Source organism: Garra rufa, chromosome 10 (assembly GCF_049309525.1).
Source record: "Garra rufa chromosome 10, GarRuf1.0, whole genome shotgun sequence".
NCBI lineage: Eukaryota > Metazoa > Chordata > Actinopteri > Cypriniformes > Cyprinidae > Garra > Garra rufa.
In genome coordinates, this window is record NC_133370.1 from 8511436 (window position 1) to 8537724 (window position 26289).

Consider the following 26289-nt stretch of genomic DNA (forward strand, 5'->3'; position numbering starts at 1 on the left):
ATATATATATATATATATATATATATATATATATATATATATATATATATATATATATATATAATATATATATATATATATATATATATATATATATATATATATATATATATATATATTATATATATATATATATAATATATATATATATATATATATATATATATATATATATATATATATATATATAATATATATATATATATATATATATATATATATATATATATATATATATATATATATATAATATATATATATATATATATATTTATATATATATATATATATATATATATATATATATATATATATATATATATATATATATATATATATATATATATATATATATATATATATATATATATATATATATATATATATATATATATATATATATATATATATATATATATATATATATATATATATATATATATATATATATATATATATATATATAATATATATATTATATATATATAGACACTATCAGTCAATAGTTTTTGAACAGTAAGATTTTTAATGTAATGTTATTTGATCCAATATACAGCAAAAACAGTACAATTTTAAAATATTTTTAATATTTAAAATAACTGTTTTCTATTTGAATATATTTTAAAATGTAATTTATTCCTGTGATTTCAAAGTTGAATTTTTAGCATCATTACTTCAGTCACACGATCCTTCAGAAATCATTCTAATATTTTGATTTTCTCCTTAAAACCATTTATTATTATTATTATTATTATTATTATTATTATTATTATTATTATTATTATGTTGAAAACAGCTGAGTAGAATTTTTTCAGGTTTCTTTGATGAATAGAAAGTTCAGAAGAACAGGGTTTTGTTTAATTTAAAGCATCCTTGCTAAATAAAAATATTAATTTTTATATATATATATTATTATTATTATTTTTTTTTAAATTATGAAATAATGTCACAATGTATTTTATGTTCCTTACTTTTCTTTAACATATCCAAAAGAAAAACAAAAGAGGAAAATATATATGTGACCCTGGACCGAAAAAACCAGTCATAAGGTTAAATTTGACAAAACTGAGGTGTATACAACATATGAAAGCTCAATAAAAAAGCTTTCTATTGAGGTATGGTTTGTTAGGATAGGACAATATTTGAAAATCTGGAATCTGAGGGTGCAAAAAAAATCAAAATACTGAGAAAATCACCTTTAAAGTTGTCCAAATTAAGTTCTTAACAATGCATATTACTAATCAAAAATTACATTTTGATATATTTATAGTAGGAATTTTACAAAAAATGTTCATGGAACATGATCTTTACTTAATTTCCTAATGATTTTTGGCATAAAAGAAAAATCTATAAATTTGACCCATACAGTGTATATTTGTCTATTACTACAAATATACCCCAGCGACTTAAGACTGATTTTGTGGTCCAGGGTCACATATATATATATATATATATATATATACACCACCAATTAATTTTTTAAATAAATAAATACATTTGTATTTAGTTTTTTTTTTTTTTTTTTTTTTTACAAAATTATTGTATCATTTCATTACAATAATGCCAATTGGGACATAAATGTCATTAAATTGTCATGAACACAATCATTTCACAATGTATATTATGGTCCTTAATTTTCTTATTTTCTTCTTTTGATTTTGAGATGCAATATATGATTTTAACAGCATCTGACCACTTTATTTTTTTATTTAGGGAGAGAAAGGAGACGTTGCTGTGGCAGGATCAGATGGACAACCAGGAATGCCTGTAAGTTTATGCGTCCTTATTGTTTTTGGTATATATATCCTTTATTCTTTTTTAACACAGTTTTAGTCATTTCCATGTGATTTTTATTTACATAAAATCACTTATTTCAAACTTAAATATCTAGTTTATAGGTTGGCTCACTTTAGACCTTCTGATCTGGTCTTCTATCATTTTAAATACACTCTTAAAAATAAAGGTTCTTTATTGGCATTGATGGTTTCATGAAGATCCTTGAACATCCATTGAACTTTTCAAATGCAAAAAAGGGTCTTTAGATTTTTGAAATGTTCTTCAAAATGGTTCTTTTAAGAATTGTTCACTAAAAGGTTCTTTGGGGAACCAAAAATGGTTCTTCGATGGCATCACTGCAAAAACACCCTTTTGGAACCTTTATTTGTACGAGTGTAGCACATTAACACAGGTATAATGTTATTTTAGGATGTTGGCACATTGAATCATATTTACGTGATGAGATCAACTGTGTCATAGTGAAAGGGCACTATGTAAAGATTATTGCGTGATGCTTCTTGTGGATGGGGCCCTGTCACATGTTAAACTGAGGGTCCAGCAGATTTGTGGTTGCGCTGCTAACTCTAGATTTGGAAATGATGAGACCACAGTGTTTACTAATCCCAAAATACATCACTGAGATGTAGAGCAGCAGATGATACATGTATATATTCAACATCAGCTCTGTTTATGTTTTTTAAAGTCGTCCTGCTTCATCACCAATCACGCATACACTCCTAAAAATAAGGGCTCCAATGGCTTGTTTTTGCGGTGATCCCATACAGTGAACAGTTCTTAAAAGAACCATTTTAAAAAAACATTAAAAAAATCTTTTTCAACTATAAAGAACCTTTTCTGCATTTGAAAGGTTCCATGGATGTTCAAGGTTCTTCATAGAAGAATAAAGAACCTTTGTTTTTAAGAGTGTATGTAAACTGCAACTACGATTATGAGGAAGGAAAACGCTTCTGTAATGCAACAGACAAGGCCTTCTTTCAAAATGCCTTCGAAACTGAGACAGACTAATGCTGAGGCCTATATAACTTGTTTTACACAAGTTTTATTATTATTCCTAATTGTTATGTTCTTTCTTTTTTTATTACACACTCATGGAGTATGATTCATAATGAATAACTCTGCCTTTTGGACTCGATTGTTGTTTTAGATTTTGTGTTTTTTTTTTGGTTTAAATATTTAAAATATTCTTTGCATGATCTCCTGAATTAATTAAATTAATTAGCATAATGAATTCATGAAATTGCGACTTAAAATGTCTTTGTTCTCATCTTAACTTGTATCTTGCAGATAAGATGGGCAGGAAAAGCATGAAATAAACTGCTGATGATATGCAAAGCTTCATGTTTGCGGTTGCAAGGGTGTTATTCTAGAGAATGAGATCATAATTTCTGATGCTGCATTCTTTTATTAGTAGCTGCTTTGTAAGACAAGCATAACTTGCCACACAGTTTCTTTGCACTCTGCTCATCCTTCCTGAGATTTGAGCATTTGCAACTATATATTTCAGCATGGTGAGTGTTGGTTTCAGTGGTGGTTTCAATCCAAAGCTAATTTGAGGTGACTTTAGATTGTTTATGCTTTCAGCAAAAGTCAGTTTTCATTTCTATTTCAGCTAATGACTTGAAGTGATGTGGTTTAGGCCTCAGTGTAAATATTTAGATATCCGTGGCTTAGTTTGATATATGTATTCATAACTTTTTGGCAAGCAGATGATTCTTCTCATTTGCAGGCCTAGATGCTGAGAGCAGCCCAATGGAAACTTTTAGGCAGACATCTGTCTAGTGTCATGTGATTAATATAACAGTTAATACCCCTCCCTCTTTTTTGAGGTTGTGGTGAACCTCTGAATGTCCTCATTTTTCGTTCTTTCCTGCAGAAGCGTTTTATTTGGTCGAGCCGTGCACGCAGAGCAGGTGGAGACAGCGGTATTTCTAGTAACCGATTCCTTAATGTCAATAAATGCTCTAGTGCACTCACTAGAGGTCAGCGAGTTTCCTACACGTCTCCATTGCCTTCTGTCTGTCTATCTCTGCGATCTCTTTCATGTCTGTTGCCACACACACTGGGTGGAAACTTTGCAGAGAAACATTTGCTGTTTGATTGAACACTTTTACACTCATTCATTTCGCAAGTTGTTTGGGCTGTGCTTCCTGTTTATGGCCAATCAAACTGGCTCATTTGAAAGAAAAATTTACAAGATCATGAGATCCTTGAAATCTGGTGCAGGAAGCGGGATGTATCAGCTGTGAATGGTTGTAGGTGTGGTGATTTGTGCCTTTCTTTTATCTTTCATCGTAAAGTCTTGTGTAAACCGCTCTAATGCTTGCCAGTACATTGGATGGGTTACAGTGTGGCTTGGCAATGATACAGAAAGGCAGCACTGGGCGAGTAAACAGGCAATAGTGGCAGTAAAAGGTCCTGCCAGCATGTTAAGCCTGTGTTTGAGAGTAGATCCTTTGTAAATGTGTATTTCAGTTGTCATATCAAATTTGTACATTTGTTTTTGTTTAGGGTATGCGGGGGCTTCCTGGAGAGATAGGCCCTGCTGGACCTCAAGTAAGAACCAAGATTAATCATAAAATATAACAATTTAATTTAAATATTACATTTAACATAATATGTTTCTTAAAGGAGAATGTTACTGATATGGTTACAAAAATTTACAGATAATTTTAATAACATAGAAACCATAAAAGAGAAACCTAGGCAGAAACCATAGAAAAAGTCAAATACGTAAAATTTGAGACAAAGTCGAAGGAAAAAAAATCAAAGTCAAAGAGGCAGAAGTCATAGAACTCAAAACTGGAAAAAGTCAATGAGGCAGAAGCCACAGAAACCATAGAAGAGAAATCTAGGCAGTAACCATAAAAAAGACAAAGAAGTACAAATCTGAGACAAAGTCGAAGGAAAAGAAGTCAAAGAGGCAGAAGCCATAGAAGTCAAAGTTGGAAAAAGTCGAAGAGGCAGAAGCTATAGAAACCATAGAAGAGAAACCTAGACAGTTAACCATAAAAAAAGTCAAAGAAGTACAAATCTGAGACAAAGTCGAAGGAAAAGAAGTCAAAGAGGCAGAAGCCATAGAAGTCAAAGTTGGAAAAATTCGAAGAGGCAGAAGCTATAGAACCCATAGAAGAGAAACCTAGACAGTTAACCATAAAAAAGTCAAAGAAGTACAAATCTGAGACAAAGTCGAAGGAAAAGAAGTCAAAGAGGCAGAAGCCATAGAAGTCAAAGTTGGAAAAATTCGAAGAGGCAGAAGCTATAGAAACCATAGAAGAGAAACCTAGGCAGTAACCATAAAAAAAGTCAAAGAAGTACAAATCTGAGACAAAGTCGAAGGAAAAGAAGTCAAAGAGGCAGAAGTCAAAGTTGGAAAAAGTCGAAGAGGCAGAAGCTATAGAAACCATAGAAGAGAAACCTAGACAGTTAACCATAAAAAAAGTCAAAGAAGTACAAATCTGAGACAAAGTCGAAGGAAAAGAAGTCAAAGAGGCAGAAGCCATAGAAGTCAAAGTTGGAAAAAGTCGAAGAGGCAGAAGCAATAGAAACCAGAGAAAAAGTCAAAGAAGTAGAAATTTAATGTTCATGTCTTTCTTTCTTCAGTCGTATAGAAACTTTTTTGAGGCAAACTTTTCAGGATTTCTCTCCATTAGGGGTTGAACAACTTCAGATTTTTTAAAGTAACATTTATGTGATAAAAGTCGAGTCGACGTCGATTAGTCGCTTATGATCATTATTGAACAAATACGCCTAACTGTGAGCTGTGACTCGAACACCTTGTGCACAGCTATGGCATATTTGCTTACATGGCTACTGCTCCTATAATACTTTGCTTTTATCAGTTTTTTGTCTTTGGGTCGTTATATTTCTCACAGATTTCTGCTCTTTCTAAGTCAGATACAAATAAAATAGCACTGTAAAGATTACATTTATATAAAGTCATAAGTGAGAGAGCGATTGCATGTGTGAATTCATTATAAACCTGGCAGCGTCTCTCTACTAGCCTAATAATAATAAAGCTGTGGGTTTTAATTACTAAAAAATATATGCTAGAACTTTTCGGTTTCTAAGCTATATTACAGAGAAATCATAGAACAGTGTTGACAATTCATTTCTGCACCACACTTTTGAATTTGCACTTGTGTGCGCGCAATCTGCACGTGATGTACAAACTACTGTCTGTAGCCTGTGTGTGTGCATTACAACACAGCAGTGCATTCGATTAGAATGGCAATTACAATAAGCTGTTAAAATGTGCATTCTCTTCTCAGTTTTAAGCATCAAGATGGTATAATCACACGTCTTCTGGAATATGCATTTATCTATCATTTTAGCTGTTTTGAAACAGAGCATACTTTAAAGACTTCTTATCCTGTTGCACCCTCTATAGGACCAGCGACTAGTCGACATCAAGCTTAAAGCCGATTAAAGTCGATTAGTCAGTGCAACCCCTTCTCTCCATATAGTGGACTTCAATGGTGCCCTTGAGTTTGAACTTCCAAAATGCAGTTCAAATGCAGCTTAAAAGGGCTCTAAACGATCCCAGCTGAGGAAGAAGGGTCTTATCTACCAAAACGGTTATTATCTAAAAAAAAATTACAATTTAGATACTTTTTAACCTCAAATGCTCGTCTTGTCTAGCTTTTTGCGTGAACTCTGTGCATTCTGGGTCAGTACAGTTAGGGTATATCGAAAAACTCCCATGTCATTTTCTCTTTCAACTTCAAAACCTACATCGCTCCAGAAGTACTGACCCAGTGTTTACAAAGTGAATGCACAAGGAGGGACAAACACTATACAAAAAAGGTAAAACAGTAATGTAGGATGCTTTTGCAGTTGGAGGAGAAACTGAGATGGGAGTTTTTCGACATACCCTAACCTTCATTAACTGGAGTGCAGAGTTCACGCAGAGCTACACAAGACGAGTGTTTAAAGTTTATTAGTGAATAACCGTTCATTTCGCTTGATAAGACCCAATGACCCCATTCTTCCATTGCTGGGATCGTTTGGAGCATTTTGGAAGTTCGAACTCGGAGCACCATAGAAGTCCACTATATGGAGAACATTCCTGAAATTTTTCTTCAAAAAACATAATTTCTTTACGACTGAAGAAAAAAAGATTTGAACATCTTGAATGACAAGAGGGTGAGTAAATTCTGTAAATCTGTACATTTTTGTTCTGGAAGTGAACTTCTCCTTTAAGCAGTAAATCGATATATTAGAATCATTTCTGAAGGATCATGTGACACTGAAGACTGGAGTAATGATGCTGAAAATTTGGCTTTTCATCGCAGGAATAAATTACATTATTACATATTTTACAATATTTATGTTTTTACTGCATGTTTTTATCAAATAAATGCAGCCTCGGAGAGATTTTTAAAAACACCTCAAACTTTAGACAGTAGAAATTTTGAGAGTATTGATTTTGTCAGAGCTTTTGTGCCTTTTTATAACAAAATTATTTTGACAGGGTGAGCGAGGCATACCAGGACCAGCAGGTTTTACTGGACCAACAGGACAGCAGGTATCTCATCATTTCAACAGAATTATGTTTTTGTTTAGTGCCGTTTATTGGCTCAGTGCTAAAATGCAATTTTACAAACAGTAGCTGTTTAGGTTCTTCATCAAGGTCTCTAATTTTGGGCAAGGTGCACAATCTGTTCATCTGTAAAATCATGTGGCTACTACGTTTTTGTAAGATATTACACTTAAAATAATGTTTAAAAACTTAAAATGCATTTAAGATAATAAAACAATCCATAACTTTACTTTAAAGGAGATACTCAAACCGTATCTGGAAACCAGAATATCAGATTATTACAGACTTTGTGGGTGGCATACTTTTTGTAACCACCTAGCAACCACCTTAAAAGTCCTAGCAACCATATAGCAACCTACTCATACACTTTTACCAACCGCATAGCAAAACCATGCCAACCACCCTGAACACCATAGCTCTGTGGTGGCAAGTTTGGCATGGGCTGGCATCACTCAGGTTTTCTTCAAAAAAATGTGAAAATCTATACTTTCCAACAGCAGTTGTAAATGATTTATTTTTTAAAAGTTAAAGTGTGGCCCAATCCCACATCATTGGCTAATGTTACCAGGCTCATGTGAAACCAGAATGGTTTGATTCATACCAGTGTTTAAACGTTCTAATAAATTTATTTATGAATGACTTTCTTATTGTTGTCTTTGCACATTAAACTGCTATAGGCTAAGAAATACAAATACACAAAGTGTTGATGGTAATCATTGAAAAAGATATGGCAAATAATACATACTAGGCTTGAATTATTGATGTTTGTTTTACTACAGTGTTGTCTTTAATTTTAGGGACCCCCAGGCCCAGTTGGCCCACCTGGCATAGAAGGTCCTCCAGGTCAAAAAGTAAGTCAGTCCAGCTAATTATTTGTAGTTTATTGTATATTTGCCATCCATTTGTATTGTTTGTGAATAACTTTTTACATGATAAAAACCTGAAATGTTCAGCAAGGCCACATTAAAGTATGACAGTGTTTTTTTTTGTATTGCAGTTTATTGCATATTTACCATCCATTTGTAATTTTTGGTATAATTTCTTAAGTGATTAAAACTGAAATGTAAAGAAATATATTTTTTTCCAAAGAAATTAATTATTTGTTCAGCAAGGACACATAAAAATTTGACTGCATTTTAGTACCACGTTAAAAAACAAAATAGAAGATAAAGTCAAAATTATGAGAATTTATTTCGACTTTATTCTCAAAACATTTCAACTTTATTCTCGAAACATTTCAGCTTCATTCTCACTACATTTCAACTTTATTCTCAAAACATTTCAACTTTATTCTTGAAACATTTCAACTTTATTCTCGAAACGTTTCAGCTTCATTCTCACTACATTTCAACTTTATTCTCGAAACATTTCAGCTTCATTCTCACTACATTTCAACTTTATTCTCGAAACATTTCAGCTTCATTCTCACTACATTTCAACTTTATTCTCGAAACATTTCAGCTTCATTCTCACTACATTTCAACTTTATTCTCGAAACATTTCAACTTTATTCTCAAAACATTTCAACTTTATTCTCAAAACATTTCGACTTTATTCTTATAATTTTGACTTTATTCTCAAAACATTTTAACTTTATTCTTGAAACATTTCGACTTTATTCTCAAAACATTTCAACTTTATTTTCAAAACATTTCGACTTTATTCTCAAAACATTTCAAATTTATTCTCAAAACATTTAGACTTTATTCTCAAAACATTTCGACTTTATTCTCAAAACATTTCAACTTTATTCTAAAAACATTTCAACTTTATTCTCAAAACATTTCAACTTTATTTTCAAAACATTTCAACTTTATTCTAAAAACATTTCAACTTTATTCTCAAAACATTTCAACTTTATTCTCAAAACATTTCAACTTTATTCTTGGAACATTTCAACTTTATTCTCGAAATATTTCAACTTTATTCTTGTAATTACGACTATATTCTCATAATTTCGACTTTATTCTCAAAATATTACGACTTTAATTTGGAAGCAACAGAGGTGGGTGTAACTTCGTTACATTTACTTGAGTAAATTTTTGGGGTAACTATACTTTTAGAGTATATTTAAAGATATGTACTTTTACTCAAGTACATTTATAGTGAAAAAACTTTACTTTTACTTCGCTACATTTGATGGCGTTCCTCCGTTACTGTCCTCAGAAACGTGTCTTTGGAATTTTCATTTCATGTCTGATAAAACTGCGTTAATGCTGCTTTGTATACAGCTGTTGCTATGGAATCCGTAATATTTCGGCGCTCCTAAAGCGCCCCCTCGTGACAGAGAATGAATTTTTCATTTCCAATACATTTTTTTCAGCTGTTTATGGTCAAATGATTGCAATTATCGACCCATGTTTTTATGGAGCAAACACAGAGTTGTAAATGTAAAAAGTTAAGGTGCCTTCTAAAAATCTAAACAAGTACAGTAATATTTATGTTTTAAATAAATATAATAAATTATAAACTCAATTTATCCCTTTTAATGTTATAAAGGATGAAATGCCATAGTGTAACATATTTTGTTTTTGTGTGAAACTGTATCTGAATTTTAAATCATGCCATTTTATGGCTTAATATTCTACTTGACATTGTCCAATCCCATTACTGGTTATTTTACTTTTGCAGATCTTAAAAAGGGTTATGAATTGCTTTAAATTAATATTTAAAAATTCTGCAGATACACTAAATGAAATAAATATAATGAAATAAAATTACTTCCTTGATATTTGTTTATATTTGTGTTTTAAAAACATTTTTGATTAGACTCCTATCTGATTTTCTATATTAAAAAAAGGTCTTTTTTTATTTGGGCTAGTTAAATTAATTTTCGGGCTACCAAAATCTGAAGAGTACCTGCCTGAAGGGCAAAGGAATTTTGTGAGCCCTGTATATAGCCCTGTATGTATATATATATATATATATATATATATATATATATATATATATATATATATAAACACCTTACTTAGAGGCGTGTGGAAGCAAACAGTTTGAAATTTAGGGTTCCCTTCCGGAGGGAACTCTACGCTGCGTCCTGGTTCAGGACACTATGGGAACTGCCTTCAGCATGACCGGTTCTGAAACAAATGTATAGAACAACGACAGTGAACTTGACACTGGCTGGCGCCAGCCTGTGACATCATCAACAGGCGCCTGCTAGTATAAAGCAGATGCCTGAGAGCACAACACCATCTTTTTGTCTTCAGAGTCCTCTGTTCTAAACGAGTGAGTACAGCGATGCCTAGAGAAAGAAAACTGTTTAGGAAGTGTGCGGATCCGTGTCAGAGAAATCTGACACTTGATGACGCACACGACCTTTTGTTTGGTGTGTTTAGGTGTAAGAGCACGCGCGCTCGGCTCTAGAAGAGCGGAGCGCGTTCATTGTGAGAGTTTCACTTTGAAGAAACTCCGTTCTCGTCTGGCCCTTTTCTCGAGGGAATCGGGCCATCCATCTGCCCCACGCTGCTCCGGTCCCGCCACAGCTGAGGCTGCTCGGCGGCTGAGATTGCGGGGCTCACGGGTGGAGCTGGCTGACGAGTTTGAGAGAGCGTTTAATCGCTCGCGCACGTCAGCCGGAGACGAGAATGCGCTGCTAGCGGATGATGTGTTGTCTCTCACATCCTCCGGTTCTGCAGCGAGTGCTCTTTTGGCTTCAAGCCAGGGCGAGCAGGAGGTTGAAATGGAACAAATATGAGCTCATTTGAGCCCATGCAGCCTCTCTGCCCCGCATATGAAGAGTTGATGTCTGTTATGGACCGCGCGGCTGCCCACTTGTATCTGCAGTGGAAGCCCGCGAGGGAAGAGGCCGCTCTCGGCAGACTAGACGAGCGGCTTCTTCCGGGCCATGACAAAGCCAACTCCTGTGAGCCTCCCATTCCTTCCTGATCTGCTTAAGAGATCGAGAGGGAATGGGACAGGCCATATTCAGCCCGCATTCACAGGCATCGGCATGTGAATCATGCTGATGTCGAGGGAATGCACGGGCGCGGATATGTGACGATGTCTCTCGCTGACGGTTGCGAACTATCTCTCAGAGCGAGGGACATCGACCCTGAAGGCTCCAAAGGCACATATGCGGCAGTGGCCGGTGCTCCTCTGCACACGATGGCAGTGTTGCAGAGGCGCACCAGGCTGATCTGCTGAAAGATCTGGACCGAGCCCCGGGGGTTTGCATCCCTTGCCGGTCCACGCCTCCACCTAAACACCGGGGGGAAACCAGGCCCGTCCTGGCCCAAGGGCCAGAGACGAGGCCAGGTCGCCAGTTTGGGGCTACCTGCCCCTTCCTTTAACCCCTTGACTCCGGGGCTGGGCCAACGATGAGACCTAGGCTCCATCTGTTGGCCCGGTATGTGAACAGTAAAGACACTTTAATAAAATATTCAAGCGTGTATGTGTATGTTTTCTTTTGTCTACCAGCTCCGCTTGGGTGTTTACTATTGCAGTTTCGAGCTCCTCTCGAGTTCTACTGCCACCAAGTGCCGAGTGTAGCCAGGTCTCCCCTCGTTTTATAAAAGAAAACAGTGTGTAGAGACCTCCACTCGTAGAAACCCCCTCGTGGGTTAAGCGTTGTCAGGTTTTGAAACCTCCGCTAGAGTGAGCTTGGTATAGACATGATCCAACATACATATACATACGAGAATAACCCTCTTGAGCGTTGTCAAGCTGCTTCAGGCGGAGTATCGCTCTGCCGAAGCCTCCGCTCACTCAAACCCTGCTAAGAGTAATACTCTTTTTGCATGAGTGTGGTCAGGTACCTTCTCTGTGTATTTTCATATACACATATGTGAGACCTCCACTCCAGGGAGTTTGTGTGCTAGGGTGAATAGAGCGTTGTCAAGGCTCCCTCTCTGAGAGAGAGGTGTTTTACTGGAGCCTCCGCTCTCTTTAAAAAGCCCCGCTTTGAAGTAGAATTGAGTGTAGCAGGCCTAGGAGGCCTCCTCTCTGCGAAGTCCTCTGTGAAGAGAGACATATAAAGATAATACTTCTTAGCGCTGAATGTGGCAGGTCATTTTTAGACCTCCATTCATGAGAGCTTTTTACTGGGTCGAGTGTTGCTAGGCTCCCTCTACGTGAGGTGTTTCTGTTAAGCCTCCACTTCCCAGAAATACAGGCCGGGAGAACACAAGGTTAAGGCAGCTTGTGAACTCTTTCCGTGGACCTGTCACTACAAGCGTTGAGTGTAAAACAAAGTAGGCCTCCCTTCTATGAGAGGGCGTGTATTCCAAGGCCTCCACTCGATAGAGCTTCCTCAGTTGATAGTCGTCAGGCTTGTTATGTTCGAGAGCTTAAAGCCTCCCTCACTGAAAGCTCCGCTTCCGGGTTCTGCTATCACCCGGGTTAATACAGGTGTCTAAGTGATAGCACAGTGTAATAGGTCTCCCTCTGTCACAGCCAACAGTACTGAGACCTTCACTCTCACAGTTATAGCAGCTGGCAGGCCCATGAGTGCCTCGCTGACTATTTTTTGGGGGAGTGCAGTCTTCCACTCACCAAAAACTAGTGTTGTAGGCTTCTCTCCTTGGAGATGTAGTCTCGGAGCCTCCACTACACAGAGCTAGATGATAAATGAGATTTTTCATTATTGGCTCTGACTGTGAGTATCTGCCTTTTCTTGAGCGTCGAGTGTAGTCAGGCCTCCCCTCGCCTAGAGCGCTTTACCTGAGGCCTCCACTCTGAAGAGTTTCCTAGGGAGAGCGTCGTAGGCCTCCTCTCGCTTAGAGAGTCTTTCTGCTGAAGCCTCCCCTCTCCAGAAGCTCCGCTTTCAGGCTCCGCTATCGCCTAGAGACTGCAAATCTGGTGATCCTCGCTATGCTTAGGACACCTACTCAAAACCACATTTGTGGTGTTTGCTCACGCAAGTCTTTGAGCATTCTCTGAAATCCACGTGAGTGGTAAGTGCACTATTCAGGCACTTCACTAAAATCCATACTCATGGTAAGGTCCCTCCCGTAAAGGCAGGTTCCTTTCTCCCTTGGACCACGCAGGGTTCCTCCGTGTCCACTCTCTGAGCTGGTTTTTCTCAAAAACCTTTTAGTTTTCCAGCTCCAATCCAGATAGCGCTGCTAGCAGGATTGAGTGTCGGGCCTCCTCAGGCCTCACTCTCCAGAAGAGCTCCAAAATGAAGGTATTTCTGTCGCACAGGCTAGTCAGCCTCACGGATGACCTTCAAGGCTAGAGTGTAGCTAGGTCATGAGACCTCCACTCTCAGAGTTCTTCCTTGCTAAGCACGGAGGTGTGTTAGGCTCCCTCTTTAGAAAGCCTCCACTCTCCAGACTCCACTCAGGCAGTACTGTCGTTTAGGCTGTTCAGCTTCGATGAACGCCTGCAGTGTTGAAGTGTAGTAGGTCTTGGGACCTCCACTCTTAGAGTCCTTCTGCTGCTCCCAGAACATTGCCAGCCTCACTCACAGAGTGTTGCCAGGCTTCCTTTCGGCGAAGCCTCCACTCCTCGGGAAATCTCCACTTAGACAGGCCTGCTGCACAGGCTATTCAGCCTCACAGGCCGTCGTCAGTGTCAAGTGTAGTTAGGTCATGAGACCTCCACTCTGTAGATTCCCTCTGAGCAGAAGCTCCACTCGGGTAGTTCGGGTTGCATAGGCTATGCAGCCTCACTGAATACCCCCAGTGTCGAGTATAGGCTTTTTCCTCCGGGCGTGAGTGTAGCCGGGTCTCCCCTCACTGAAGGGCTAGTGAGACCTCCACTCCTAAGAGCTGGTGGACTGAACGTTGTCAGGTTTCCTCTCCTTTTAGAGAGTCTTCTGTGAAGCCTCCGTTCTCCAGAGGCTCCGCCTCCAGTACTTCTAGGCGTGAGTGTAGCCAGGTCTCCCCTCACGGCAGGGTTATTTGAGACCTCCACTCCTAAGAGCTAGTGGATGGAATGTTGTCAGGTTTCCTCTCTTTCAGAGAGTCTTTTATGAAGCCTCCATTCTCCAGAAGCTCCGCTTTCAGTACTTTCAAGCGTGAGTGTAGCCAGGTCTCCCCTCACTGGAGGGTTATTTTGAGACCTCCACTCCTAAAGAGCTAGTGGATGGAATGTTGTCAGGTTTCCTCTCTTTTCAGAGAGTCTTTTATGAAGCCTCCATTCTCCAGAGGCTCCGCTTCCAGTACTTTCAAGCGTGAGTGTAGCTAGGTCTCCCCTCACTGGAGGGTTATTTGAGACCTCCACTCCTAAGAGCTAGTGGATTGAATGTTGTCAGGCTTCCTCTCTTCTAGAGAGTCTTTTATGAAGCCTCCATTCTCCAGAAGCTCCGCTTCCCCATCTATACCCGTAGCACTGAATGTTGTCAGGTCCCTAGAGCAGGCGGTCGCCCTGCCGAGACCTCCATTCCCTAAACTCCGCCCCTTATGGTCAGGGCGTTTATGAGCTCCTTCACTTAGGGAGCTAAGTGTAGTAGGCTTCCTCTAGGCCTCCACGCTTGAGAGTTGTGTGCACAGGTAGCCGGGCTAGCCGTGGCAGGTCACTGGGCCCCAGCAACTCTCGCTGATGCAGGGGTGATTTCCTTCTTGACTCCTCATTCAGTCAGTTTGATCACCTATCCCTCGGCATGGCGGCGTTGGTATAAGCGTTCCCATAGTGTCCTGAACCAGGACGCAGCGTAGAGTTCCCTCCGGAAGGGAACGTCTCGGGTTACGTATGTAACCTTAGTTCCCTGAGGACAGGGAACGAGACGCTGCGTCTCAGGGCCATGCCTCGGGCCCTGCACAGACCTCCGTCCGACAAAAAGATGGTGTTGTGCTCTCAGGCACCTGCTTTATACTAGCAGGCGCCTGTTGATGATGTCACAGGCTGGCGCCGGCCAGTGTCAAGTTCACTGTCGTTGTTCTATACATTTGTTTCAGAACCGGTCATGCTGAAGGCAGTTCCCATAGTGTCCTGAACCAGGACGCAGCGTCTTGTTCCCTGTCCTCAGGGAACTAAGGTTACATACGTAACCCGAGACGTTTTCACTTCATATCAATCAGATCAGAAGTAACTAGTAACTAGCTACTTGAGTACTTTTTCCATCGGATACTTTTTTACTCTTACTTGAGTAAATAAGTCCATAAGTACTTGTACTTTTACTTGAGTACAGATTTTGGGTACTCTGCCCACCTCTGGGAAGCAACACTATTACATCATAAAGTGGCACATTCCACAACCTGTCATTTTGGCAGATTGGCTTCAATATAAACAGTTTTTAGACTAGCAAGACTAGCAAGTTCTGAAACTTACAGGGTGTTTTTATAGTGCAATGACCTCTTATATGTCAAAAGATCAAGGGAATTTTGATTTCTCAGTTCATGACCCCTTTAAATGGATCAAAAGTGAAGATAATTTATATATTCTTGTTAGCATTTTATTGACATAGAGTAAAACCCTTATTTGTTAACAGGGGAATTCTGGCTCTCGTGGACAGGAGGGGCTCCCTGGACCACCTGGCGCTAAAGTGAGTGAGCTAAGGGAGGGGGATTTCCACACATAAAGGTCTGAAAATACGATATCATCTCCTTCAGTGACATACCTGCCGCTTCCCCAGCCGGCTTCAGGAAATAACTTTGAGCAGCAGATGCTATTTTAAACCTCCATCAAGTCATAATTCTCAGAAACCTTTAATTCACTTTACATAAGTTTCACTGATTGGGAGCCAACAGTTAACAAGTAAAATGCTTAAGACCAAATAAGAAAGAGAGGAAGGATATTAATGTAGGCTTTCAAAAGCTAAAGTGAGAGGCTATTTTCATTTTACCACCTCCCACAGAAGTGTTTTAAAGTGACAGTTCAGCGAGAAGTGAAAATTCTTTTGAAGCCACACAATAGCTTTATGTGAGCAGTGTATTTATCAGTAGTGTTGAGTGTGCTGCGTATTTCTTTATTTAGCAAGATAAACTAATTTAATGACATGTGTAAGTAAGTATAGTGATGGAGCACAAGTGAATAATCTAAATTCTAAGTCTTATACTGTGTGCGTGCATGCATCGACAGGGTTCAGATGGAGAGCACGGCATTCAAGGTCCCCCTGGTATTAGAGGTCTACCAGGGTTTAAAGGTTATAAGGTACGTCCATCTTCAACGCTGACAAACCTAACCTAAATTAACATCTGCCTTGCTTTTATAAAAGGTTGCATTACAAGTAGTAAGTGAGGTGAGGTGCATCCAAGTGTAACACATTATCAAAAAAGTAGGAGGGGACTTCTTTCTATGCATCAGTAGTTTGGATTTGAGTTGTGGATGTTGCGTTTGCGGTTTAGGTGATATAAATTATTAGAAAAGTCCTGCAGAGATATAAAATATCAGAAAAGTCCTGTATGTCACCAGATGTCTGTGGTTTTAACCAGAAGATTCAGTTATGATTAAAAATGTTAAGGTCAAAAAACAACAACAACCACATACATGGATAAATCACGCACAATAAGGTCTAGAACATGCATTTATAAAATGGGATCCATTTTCATTCCATGCCATATTTAATGTGTTTTTTTTTCTTACAAACGTGCAATTCTGAGACAAAAATTGCAGTAGAGAGTTTATCTCACAATTCTGACTTTATAACTCACAATTGCAATATAACTCACAATCTTTATATCTTGCGAGTTCATACCATTATGACTTCATTTCTCAGATTTGCCAGCTTATATCTCACAATTCTGAGAAAAATGTAAAAATAGCGAGTTTGTATCATGCAGTTCTGAGAAAAATTGCAAGAATTGCAGGATGTAAACTCGCAATGGAAAAAAAGTCAGGACTGTGAGATAAAAAAAAAAGTCCTAATTACCTTTTAAATTTTTTTATTCAGTGGCAGAACAGACTTCCTATGAATTTGATTTGAAAACAAAGCAAAATAAAAAAGTGCTTTTTAATTCAAGATAGTTGGGCAGAATATTTTTGTAGTATTTAAATGGCAACAAAGTATTTGCTATAAATGCTATTACTTAAAAATGAACTAAAATTCACTAATTCTGTCTTACTAAATATTGCAGGTTCTTGTCTTTTTGCCCCCATACAATGTGAATAATCCACTCGATTTAATGAACAATATCTAAATAATCATTAAAAATAATAATTTTTGCATTTTTTCGCTGCTTATTTTTTATGGTGGTGCTTTAAAACGTTTGTTTTCTTCTCTTTTCTTTACTTTGAATCTTTTGCTTTTACTTTTGAATGGGAATGTTTCTTGAGTGTGGAAACACAATCCAAAAAGTGGTGAAAAGTGTGGAATTTTAAATGTAAATTCAGTAAACGGCTATTTCTGGTTAATCCAACCTCTATATAGATTTGAGCTTTTGCACTTTAATGTATTATATTAAAATATTAATTGTTTCGCAACTGTTAAATGCCAATGCTCCTACGCTTGTATTTGCAGGGTGACTCAGGATCATCTGGACCAAAGGGAAGTCAGGTACCGTGACTGCTTAATGATGAGTGACAGCTTTGACATTTGATTTCTCACGTCTGTTCAAAAGCAACATTCTATGAGAAAGAAAAAGAAAAGAGGAAGTAAAAAAAAAAAGGTGTTAAACTGCTATGCAAAAACAGGTTTTTTTTTCTAACAAATGTTTTATTCAGCAGTCAGGGTTAAAAAGTTGTAAACAAAATACCACTTTGCATACCAGTCGGTCCAGGCTGGTTTCACTAGATAATGCTGGTCTAATCATGCAAAACAAAAGAAACTGCTTAATCATTCATTTTATTGCATCTCTCTTGCCAGGGTGAGAAAGGAAGCCAGGGAGAACCTGGAGTCGCTGGAAAACATGTATGTAACTAATTCAAGTATACTTCTAGTTACAGATTTTAATAAACCTACGCAGCTTTAAAAATACGTTGAAAACCAGATATGGCCCATAATGCTTGTGCAATGGAAAGAAAAACATCCCACAGACTTGCATTGAAGGCAGAACCCAAGTCATATCTAGAAACCTCAATATCATACAGAATATCATATGGTTTTTGTTCTTTTTTTTGAAAGAAATTAAGCTTTCTGTTTAACAAGCATGCATTAAATTGATCAAAAGCAATAGTAAAGACATTTATAATGTTACAAACGATTACTATTTCAAATAAATGCTGTTGTTTTAAACATTCTGTTCATCAAAGAATTATTGTTTCCACAAAAAGTGTTTTCAACATTAATAATCCAAAATATACATGTAAATGTCTAAATGTGAATTCAATTTCTCATAAATGATAGGAAATCAAAATTGCACCTGACCTAATGTATTTCTGACATTCTCAACAGGGTGAACAGGGCTTGAAAGGGAACAAAGGAGAGGTACGAAACTACGTAAAACATAACTACTGTTGTCAGTGTCTCACAACCGTTTCCTGATGAGTCAGAATGTAGAGGTCTTTGGTTCCTTAGCAAGAAACTAAAACAAGCTTCAATGTTTTGAGCCCAACACAAAAACTGAAGGATGACACTGAATTGAATTGTTCTCCCCACTCCCTTTTAGCCAGGTGTCGCAGGGGAGCCTGGAAGCAGAGGGGCTGATGGGAAAAAGGGAGATGTGGGTCCATCAGGGCCACCTGGATCTCAAGGCTTTTCAGGTTTAGACGGTTTACCGGGGCAACCAGGACTGCCAGGTTACCCAGGAAAACCAGTGAGTGTGATGCTTTAAATGAGTGCGATTTATAAAGCATGCATGATGCCGATGATAGTCTTATTCAAATATGACACACTGTGTTAACAGGGCAAAGCACCTTCAGAAGAGCAGCTTATGAAGATATGCGCTTCTGTGCTACAGAGTAAGTTTCCATGTCTCTTGTCTTGTTTCAATATGCTTATGCAAGCATCACTTTTAATATTTGCCCATGTTTTTAGTTACAATTTGATCAAACCCCAGATAGTAAGTATTAAATTAACTCATCCTTACTATATTTACCAAGAATATATCACTCTAGCAACCAAACAATGTGCTAAAAACACTCCTTAGCAACACGCCCACAACACCTTAAAATTGTGTCTGTGACATTTGCATGCAGCATCACTCGTGTGTTCTTCAGAAAAGGTATTTGAGATGTGTTTCCATGTCTTAATATTTGATTTGATTTTTGTTTAAAAGACATAGATACTCAAAAGGAATAGCATTTAACTAATGGTGTGCCTCTCTATTCATAAAGCTGGAAACATCTGGAGTGATAGGAGCTTTCAGGGCTACTTTCAGTTCTCTGTTAAAAGAGGAAAAGCGTAAATTACGATTGTGAAATTTGTTGAGCCAGCATACGGCTATTTTTTATATAGCCGTTACTGTCACAGATGTTACACCATCTTCTCCACACTACTTAAAAGTCAATGAAATCCAGACAAATTACACTTGTTGCTTGCACATAGTAAGGGATGATGGTTAGTCAGATGGTCATTATTGCAAAATAAATCGTGTTAGAATGAATGCAACTTTGATGAAAAGCATTTGTCTTGCTGTTTTGATGAATGAGCCATACACTCTTAACAATAAAGGTGCTTCACAATGCCATAAATGTAACTTTTTATCTAAATGGTTCCATAAAGAACCTTTAACATCTGAAGAACCTTTCTGTTTCACAAAAGGTTCTTTGTGATGAATAAAGGTAATTATATTTAAATATAGATATACAGTCAAGCCCGAAATTATTCATACCCCTGGCAAATTCTGACTTAAAGTTACATTTATTCAACCAGCAAGTTCAATAGAATAATCAATAGAAAAGCCTTTATTGGCTATTACAGCAATCAAACGCTTCCTATAATTGCTGACCAGCTTTTTGCATGTCTCCACTGGTATTTTTGCCCATTCATCTTAAGCGATGAGCTCCAACTCTTTCAGGTTGGAGGGTCTCCTTGCCATCACCCTGATCTTTAGCTCCCTCCACAGATTCTCAATTGGATTTAAGTCAAGACTCTGGCTGGGCCACTGCAAAACGTTAATGTTTTTGTCTGCTAACCATTTTTTCACCACTTTTGCTGTGTGTTTTGGGTCGTTGTTGTGCTGAAATGTCCACTGGTGCCCAAGGCCAAGTTTCTCTGCAGACTGCCTGATGTTGTTGTTAAAAAATTTTATGTATTGCTCCGTTTGCATGTTGCATGGTTTACTGTGATTAGGTTCCCTGGTCCACCGGCTAAAAAAACACCCCCAAAACATTAGGTTCCCACCACCATGTTTGACAGTGGGGATGGTGTTCTTAGGGTTCAAGGCTTCTCCTTTTTTATGCAAAATGAATTGTGGCCAAACAATTGAATTTTTGTTTCATCTGACCATAAAACAGAAGACCAGAAGTCTTCTTCTTTGTCCAGATGAGCATTTACAAAGGCCAAGCAGGCTTTTGTGTGGCTTATCTGGAGAAGTGGTGTCCTCCTTGGTCTGTGTTTGTGTGCAGTGTCTGTGGACTGTCTGCCTTGAGATGTTGCCACCAGCAGAGCCCAGATTCATCAGGATGGCCTTGGTGGTGATCCTTGATCCTTTTTTACCTCTCTCACTATCCTCCTGGCCAGCACAGCTGTCACTTTTGGCTCCCGAGCATGTCCTCTGAGATTTTTCACAGTGCGGAACATCTTGTATTTTTTAATAATACTTTGCACTGTAGCCACTGGAACTTCAAAACATTAAGATATGGTCTTACAGCGCTTTCCTGACTTGTGAGCAGCCACAATGTGCAGCCGCAGATCCTCAGTGAGCTCTTTTGTCTTAGCCATGACTGTCCACGAACCCACAGCAGAGAGCTTCTGTTTTTCACCTGTTGAGTTGATTAAAACAGCTGTTCCCAGTGAATCAGGGTAATTAGTATGCTTTAGAATGGCTTGGACTATTTGGACTAGTATAGAACTTTTGGATTTTCCCATAGACAGTGACAGTTTGTAAAGGGTAGGAATAAGTTTGGACATGCCACTTTTTGTTCAAATGTAAATAAAAGCTGAGAAATATTTTTCCACTATGATTCCACAAGATAATCGTCTTATTATCTTTTGGGAGAAGCCTGTGTCATTTCCGGTCAATATATATATATATTAAAAAGAACCTTTGACTGAATGGTTCTTTGTGGAATCAAAAATTGTTTTTTTATGGCATTGTTGTGAAGAACCTTTTAAAGCACCTTTATTTTTAGGAGTGTATGTGAGAACTGATGTGAGATGTGAAACCAGCACAGATATGAGGTAAACTGGTTGCCATTGGTCAAATGTTCAGCTTAGCATTGTTATACAAAAATGTTGAACTGTAGAATGCAGAAATTGACAAATCAGGTATTATATAGTGTAGTCAGTCATACTAGAAAACCTAAATTAAAATATTTTTAGTGTCCTGTCATCTTTCTAAATGAGTGGTTCTCAACCACGAGGGGGCCTACAAAATAAGCTTTCAAATAAACTAAAATATTAAGAAGGAAGCTGAAATCAAGTTTCTTATAATAATTTGTGCACTCAGCTTCTGCCATTTTATTTAAAACTTGATAGAAATGAGGAAACTTTAAAAGTGTGGTTTAGTTTCTACACACGAAGAAGTCAGGAAAATGTTTATTTTGAATGTAACACTTTCTAGTGATAGTGTGGTTTCTAGACACGAAGAAGTCAGGAAAATGTATATTTTGAATGTAACTCTTTCTAGCGATATCAAGCGGCTAAATAATTTATGGTGTGGAAATTATTTTCTGTGATGAAATTAATTTTTAAAATGGGTGTAGTCATCAGGGTTATTACAGTTAACTCACTTCTCACTTTCGTTCAGTTTATCTTGATGTACTAAAATGGACATAAAAAAACTGATAAAAACAAAATAAAAAAAACTACTAAAGTTATAAAATTAAAAATAAAAACTGAAAATAAATACATAAAAACTGGTTATATATATAACTAGTTATATATAGCCGAAAATCATTAGGATATTAAGTAAAAATCATGTTCCATGAAGATATTTTGTACATTTCCTTCCATATTTATTTTAAAACTTAATTTTTGATTGGTAATATGCATTGCTAAGAACTTCTTTTGAACAACTTCAAAGGCGATTTTCTCAATATTTCGATTTTTTTTTGCACCGAGATTGTGTAAGCAGATTGTGTAACAATTTTGTCAGGCATATTTACAACAAAAAACTATTTATGACAAATTAAAAGACAAATTACTTTCACATCAAATACTATTTTACTAATTACTAATTTAAAACACAATTTAAAAAAAAAATTATTTTAAAAATTAATATGCTCCCTTATTCTTTTATATATTTTAATTAGGGGTGGGCATAGATTAATTTTTTTAATCTAGATTAATCTAGAATAAATCTTGGAATTAATCTAGATTAATCTAGATTAAAATGGCTAATTTGAATTCTGCTGAAGGCATTTTCAGAATATGTGCTACTTAAATAATGACTAAAAGTAAGTCTTTGAGAACGGGTTTCTCAAGTCAGGTGGTGCATTAGGCCAGGCGCTCATCTCCTGTTTCCAAAATGCATCACAAACTGCTTGACAATTGCATTTACAACATAATTACCTATACAAACTTGTGTAACCAAGTACTTCTGCGCAAAAGGCTGCACGACGTGCGCGTTGCCGTTAAATACACAGACGCGCACGGGCATGGATTTCTGCGTGCATAGTCTTCGATTAAACTGCGTTGCTTTTAGAAGCGTCAATTCAGTTGTTGCATATAGTTTAATGTCTTTATTTCGGGGATTATCAAAGTAAATTATAACTCAAACTTGAGATTTTACTGGGGCACATCAGATTTTCACTGGGGCACGTGCCCCAGTAAAAAGGGTCTAGCAACGCACAAACCTGCCCTGAAGCGGCTTCATGACTGCAATCCATGTTTGCATGTCTCATTTGATGTGGTAATTTCACAGAAGTTGAAGACTCTTTCTCGCCCCCTACAGTGCAATTCGACTAGGTATACGTCATCTGCGCTAAAATATCAAGGTGAAAGTCATCATAGCTTACGTAGTTTAGACCCAGCTCCCAACCCAACGTTGAGAATAAATTAACGGCGATATTTGTTTTATCGCACGATAAGAGTCTCACGTTAACGCAGCACGTTAACGCCGATAACGGCCCACCACTAATTTTAATATGTACAAGTCAAAATAAGCACGTTGTTTGAATTTTTACAGAAATACTCTTACACTGAATGACAATGTAACATTATATCAACCAAATTTTGACATTTTATTCTCCAAAAACCTATTTGAATAGTATTTTATTATTATTTGAATATATTACAAATTCTAGTTGAGAATCATTGCACTATAAATGTTCCTTCAACAGGCCAGCTGCCACAGCTCCTGCAGGTGATGGGTCAAAGCAGCTGCCAACAATGTGAAACCAAACAAGGACCACCAGGCGATCCAGGTCCCCCAGGCCCAACGGGCCCATCTGGACCCCCAGGGTATCCTGGCAGGGCAGGGTCTCCAGGCTACCCGGGACCTCCAGGAAATAGGGGACCTGAAGGGGTAAAAGGTGATGATTGAGTCAATCTGCTTTGAAGTGCATCTTTTCTTTTGATTATGAGGTTACTAAGGGAAAATGATGCTCAAATATTTTTTTACAGGTGATATTGGCCCAATGGGTTTGAAAGGTGCTAAAGGACACGGTGAAATGGGGTTGCCAGGTCCACCTGGCCCAGCAGGTATAAAAACACACATCATACTTATGCAAGATAGACTTTTTTGTCTTTTGCAAGTATCCAGAAGTAACTTTCTCTTTCACAGGTTTGCAGGGCCCACGTGGGGATGACGGTGAGGGATATCCTGGGCCTTCTGGCGCACCAGGGAAACCTGGCAGTCCGGGTACCCCAGGCAAACGTGGCCCCCCAGGAGCCATGGGGGTTTGTGACCCGTCCTCTTGTTATCAAGCCTATGGCTTTCGGGATGATCCTTTCAGGAAAGGACCTAACTTTTAGCATCAGGTCAATGGGATCGTACTGATTCTATGCAATCTTTTCTCTCTCAAATGGACATTTCTGGTGCTAAGTGTTGACCTCAAGAACTCATAACCTCTAAAGAACGATGATCTTGACTTTAAATATGTGATGTGTTTTCCTATCTAAGAATCTTGTGCTGAATGTGTTGCTCTTTTCCATACAAAACGGAGCTGTGAGCTTCAAAAAAGCGGTTAGTAGAATTCATGCAGTGTATTTTATGGAGCCCCCAAAGTGACATAGTGGTGAAAAAAATTGGGGTAAGTGGAAAAAAATTGGGGTGGGAGGAAAAACATTTTTTTATTTTTTTGCAATCTCTCACAAAACTTTTGCGTTTCCTCGAGAAACTTTGCGTTCCCTCACAAAACTTTTGCATTCTCTCACAAGGCCAGTCGAGTTTGGACAAACATTTCCTGTTTACTTTACAGCTCTGTTCACAGTGAAGAGGTTTATTATGAAGGTAAAACAGTAGCAAAACTCGAGAGCTTGTTGATTTGAATGTGAGAACTTGTCATATTAATATTCGTATTTGTAAGCTGAAATTTGAACTCACAGCTCTGATGCGAAAAGCTGAATCTGTTGATTTGCACACACAGACAATGATCCAAACACCCGTGTTTTGAATTTGAAGTTGCAAATTAATAGCTACAAATGTGTAAAATGCCATTCACATAAACAAAATGAAAGATACAAGTGTGTACGACATATTTGCTTTCGCACTTAACTTCAGTATTACTGTACAACCTCAAGTCGGCACTTACAACCTCTCACATCTGGCAGTGCAACGTCAGATTTTAGCGCTTTGACTTTTGCTACTGTTCTTGCGATATTCCTGTTGCAAAACTCACTCGTGCACTTGTAAATGCAGACGTGAGAGCGCAGAGTCGGGGGCGGGGCTAGGGTGGGAATTAAGTCATTTTATTGGTCGATGCCTGACCAATGAATATCGCTGTACCAGAGTTGCCATAGGCTATAACTTATTTTTTAATATAATTTAAACTTCTTTAAATTCCTTATTTGCTTGTCTTTATTAATATTCACTCGTACTTATATGAATATAATAAAATAGCATGGGATGTCATTAATGAACCTTTTTAAATGCAACAATTTAAAAAAACGTATAAAAATCGAGTGCTTGATAATGCCTAAATGTACATTAAAAAGCTATATCTAAAAACATATGACCGGCAATACTGTTTTGAGAAACTAGAGCTAAAAATTATTTATTAAAAAGCCATAAGAGCATCTAGTGGTTAAACCATGGCATTACATATGAATATTATCTTTCTAGTCACTAAATGCCTCTAATTTGCCTTTTTGCACTGGAATAATAGGCATATTAAAAAAAAATACATTTTTAAAAGACCATCATAATTATTGTGCATATTATTTAGTACCAAAATCAATGCACTTTATGTGGAAATACAGCGAAACTCCTTGTGTCCTGATTAATCCCATTCAAATTTATTGACAGCGTGGAGTTTTTGGAACTGTAGAGAGCTCCATGAACCACGTGACCGTGTGGCGGCGAGATCAAAGCATGTCGTAACTCTGTTTCTCAGCGGTTCTGGTACAGCGATATTACCCTGCAATATGCAGTAGGATATACATATGAAAGATGTTGCATTATTTGTTTAGCAGATTATAACTAAATGACAAGATGAATGCAGTGCAAAATCCCCTAAAAAGTAAGGATATTCAATGAAAATAGTTTCCAGTGTTTTACTAATAACTGATACATATGCATTAAAAAATGTTTCTTACTGCACTGCAATTCGCGATGGCTAGCGTTGTTCATTGGTCAGGCATCGACCAATAAAATGACTTAATTTCCACCCTAGCCCCGCCCCCGACTCTGCGCTCTCACGTCTGCATTTACAAGTGTACGAGTGAGTTTTGCAACAGGAATATCGCAAGAACAGTAGCAAAAGTCAAAGCGCTAAAATCTGAAGTTGTACTGCTAGATGTGAGAGGCTGTAAGTGCTGACTTGAGGTTGTACAGTAAAACTGAAGTACATTGCAAAAGCAAATATGTCGTACACACTTGTATCTTTCATTTTGTTTATGTGATTGTCATTTTGCACATTTGTAG

General features: G+C 37.5%; 1 protein-coding gene across 1 annotated transcript in view; it reads left to right on the forward strand.

Moving 5' to 3' along the window:
• Positions 1-24803, forward strand: part of LOC141343900 (uncharacterized) — a 41672-nt gene extending 16869 nt beyond the window's left edge. Inside the window, 12 exon segments of the mRNA XM_073848566.1 lie at positions 1714-1767; positions 4306-4350; positions 8134-8187; positions 15714-15767; positions 16304-16375; positions 17682-17712; positions 18027-18056; positions 18555-18587; positions 18769-18919; positions 23546-23737; positions 23829-23906; positions 23989-24803. Coding sequence (XP_073704667.1) covers positions 1714-1767; positions 4306-4350; positions 8134-8187; positions 15714-15767; positions 16304-16375; positions 17682-17712; positions 18027-18056; positions 18555-18587; positions 18769-18919; positions 23546-23737; positions 23829-23906; positions 23989-24179 — 985 coding nt within the window. The 3' untranslated portion in view covers positions 24180-24803.
• Positions 24804-26289: the final 1486 nt, after the last annotated feature.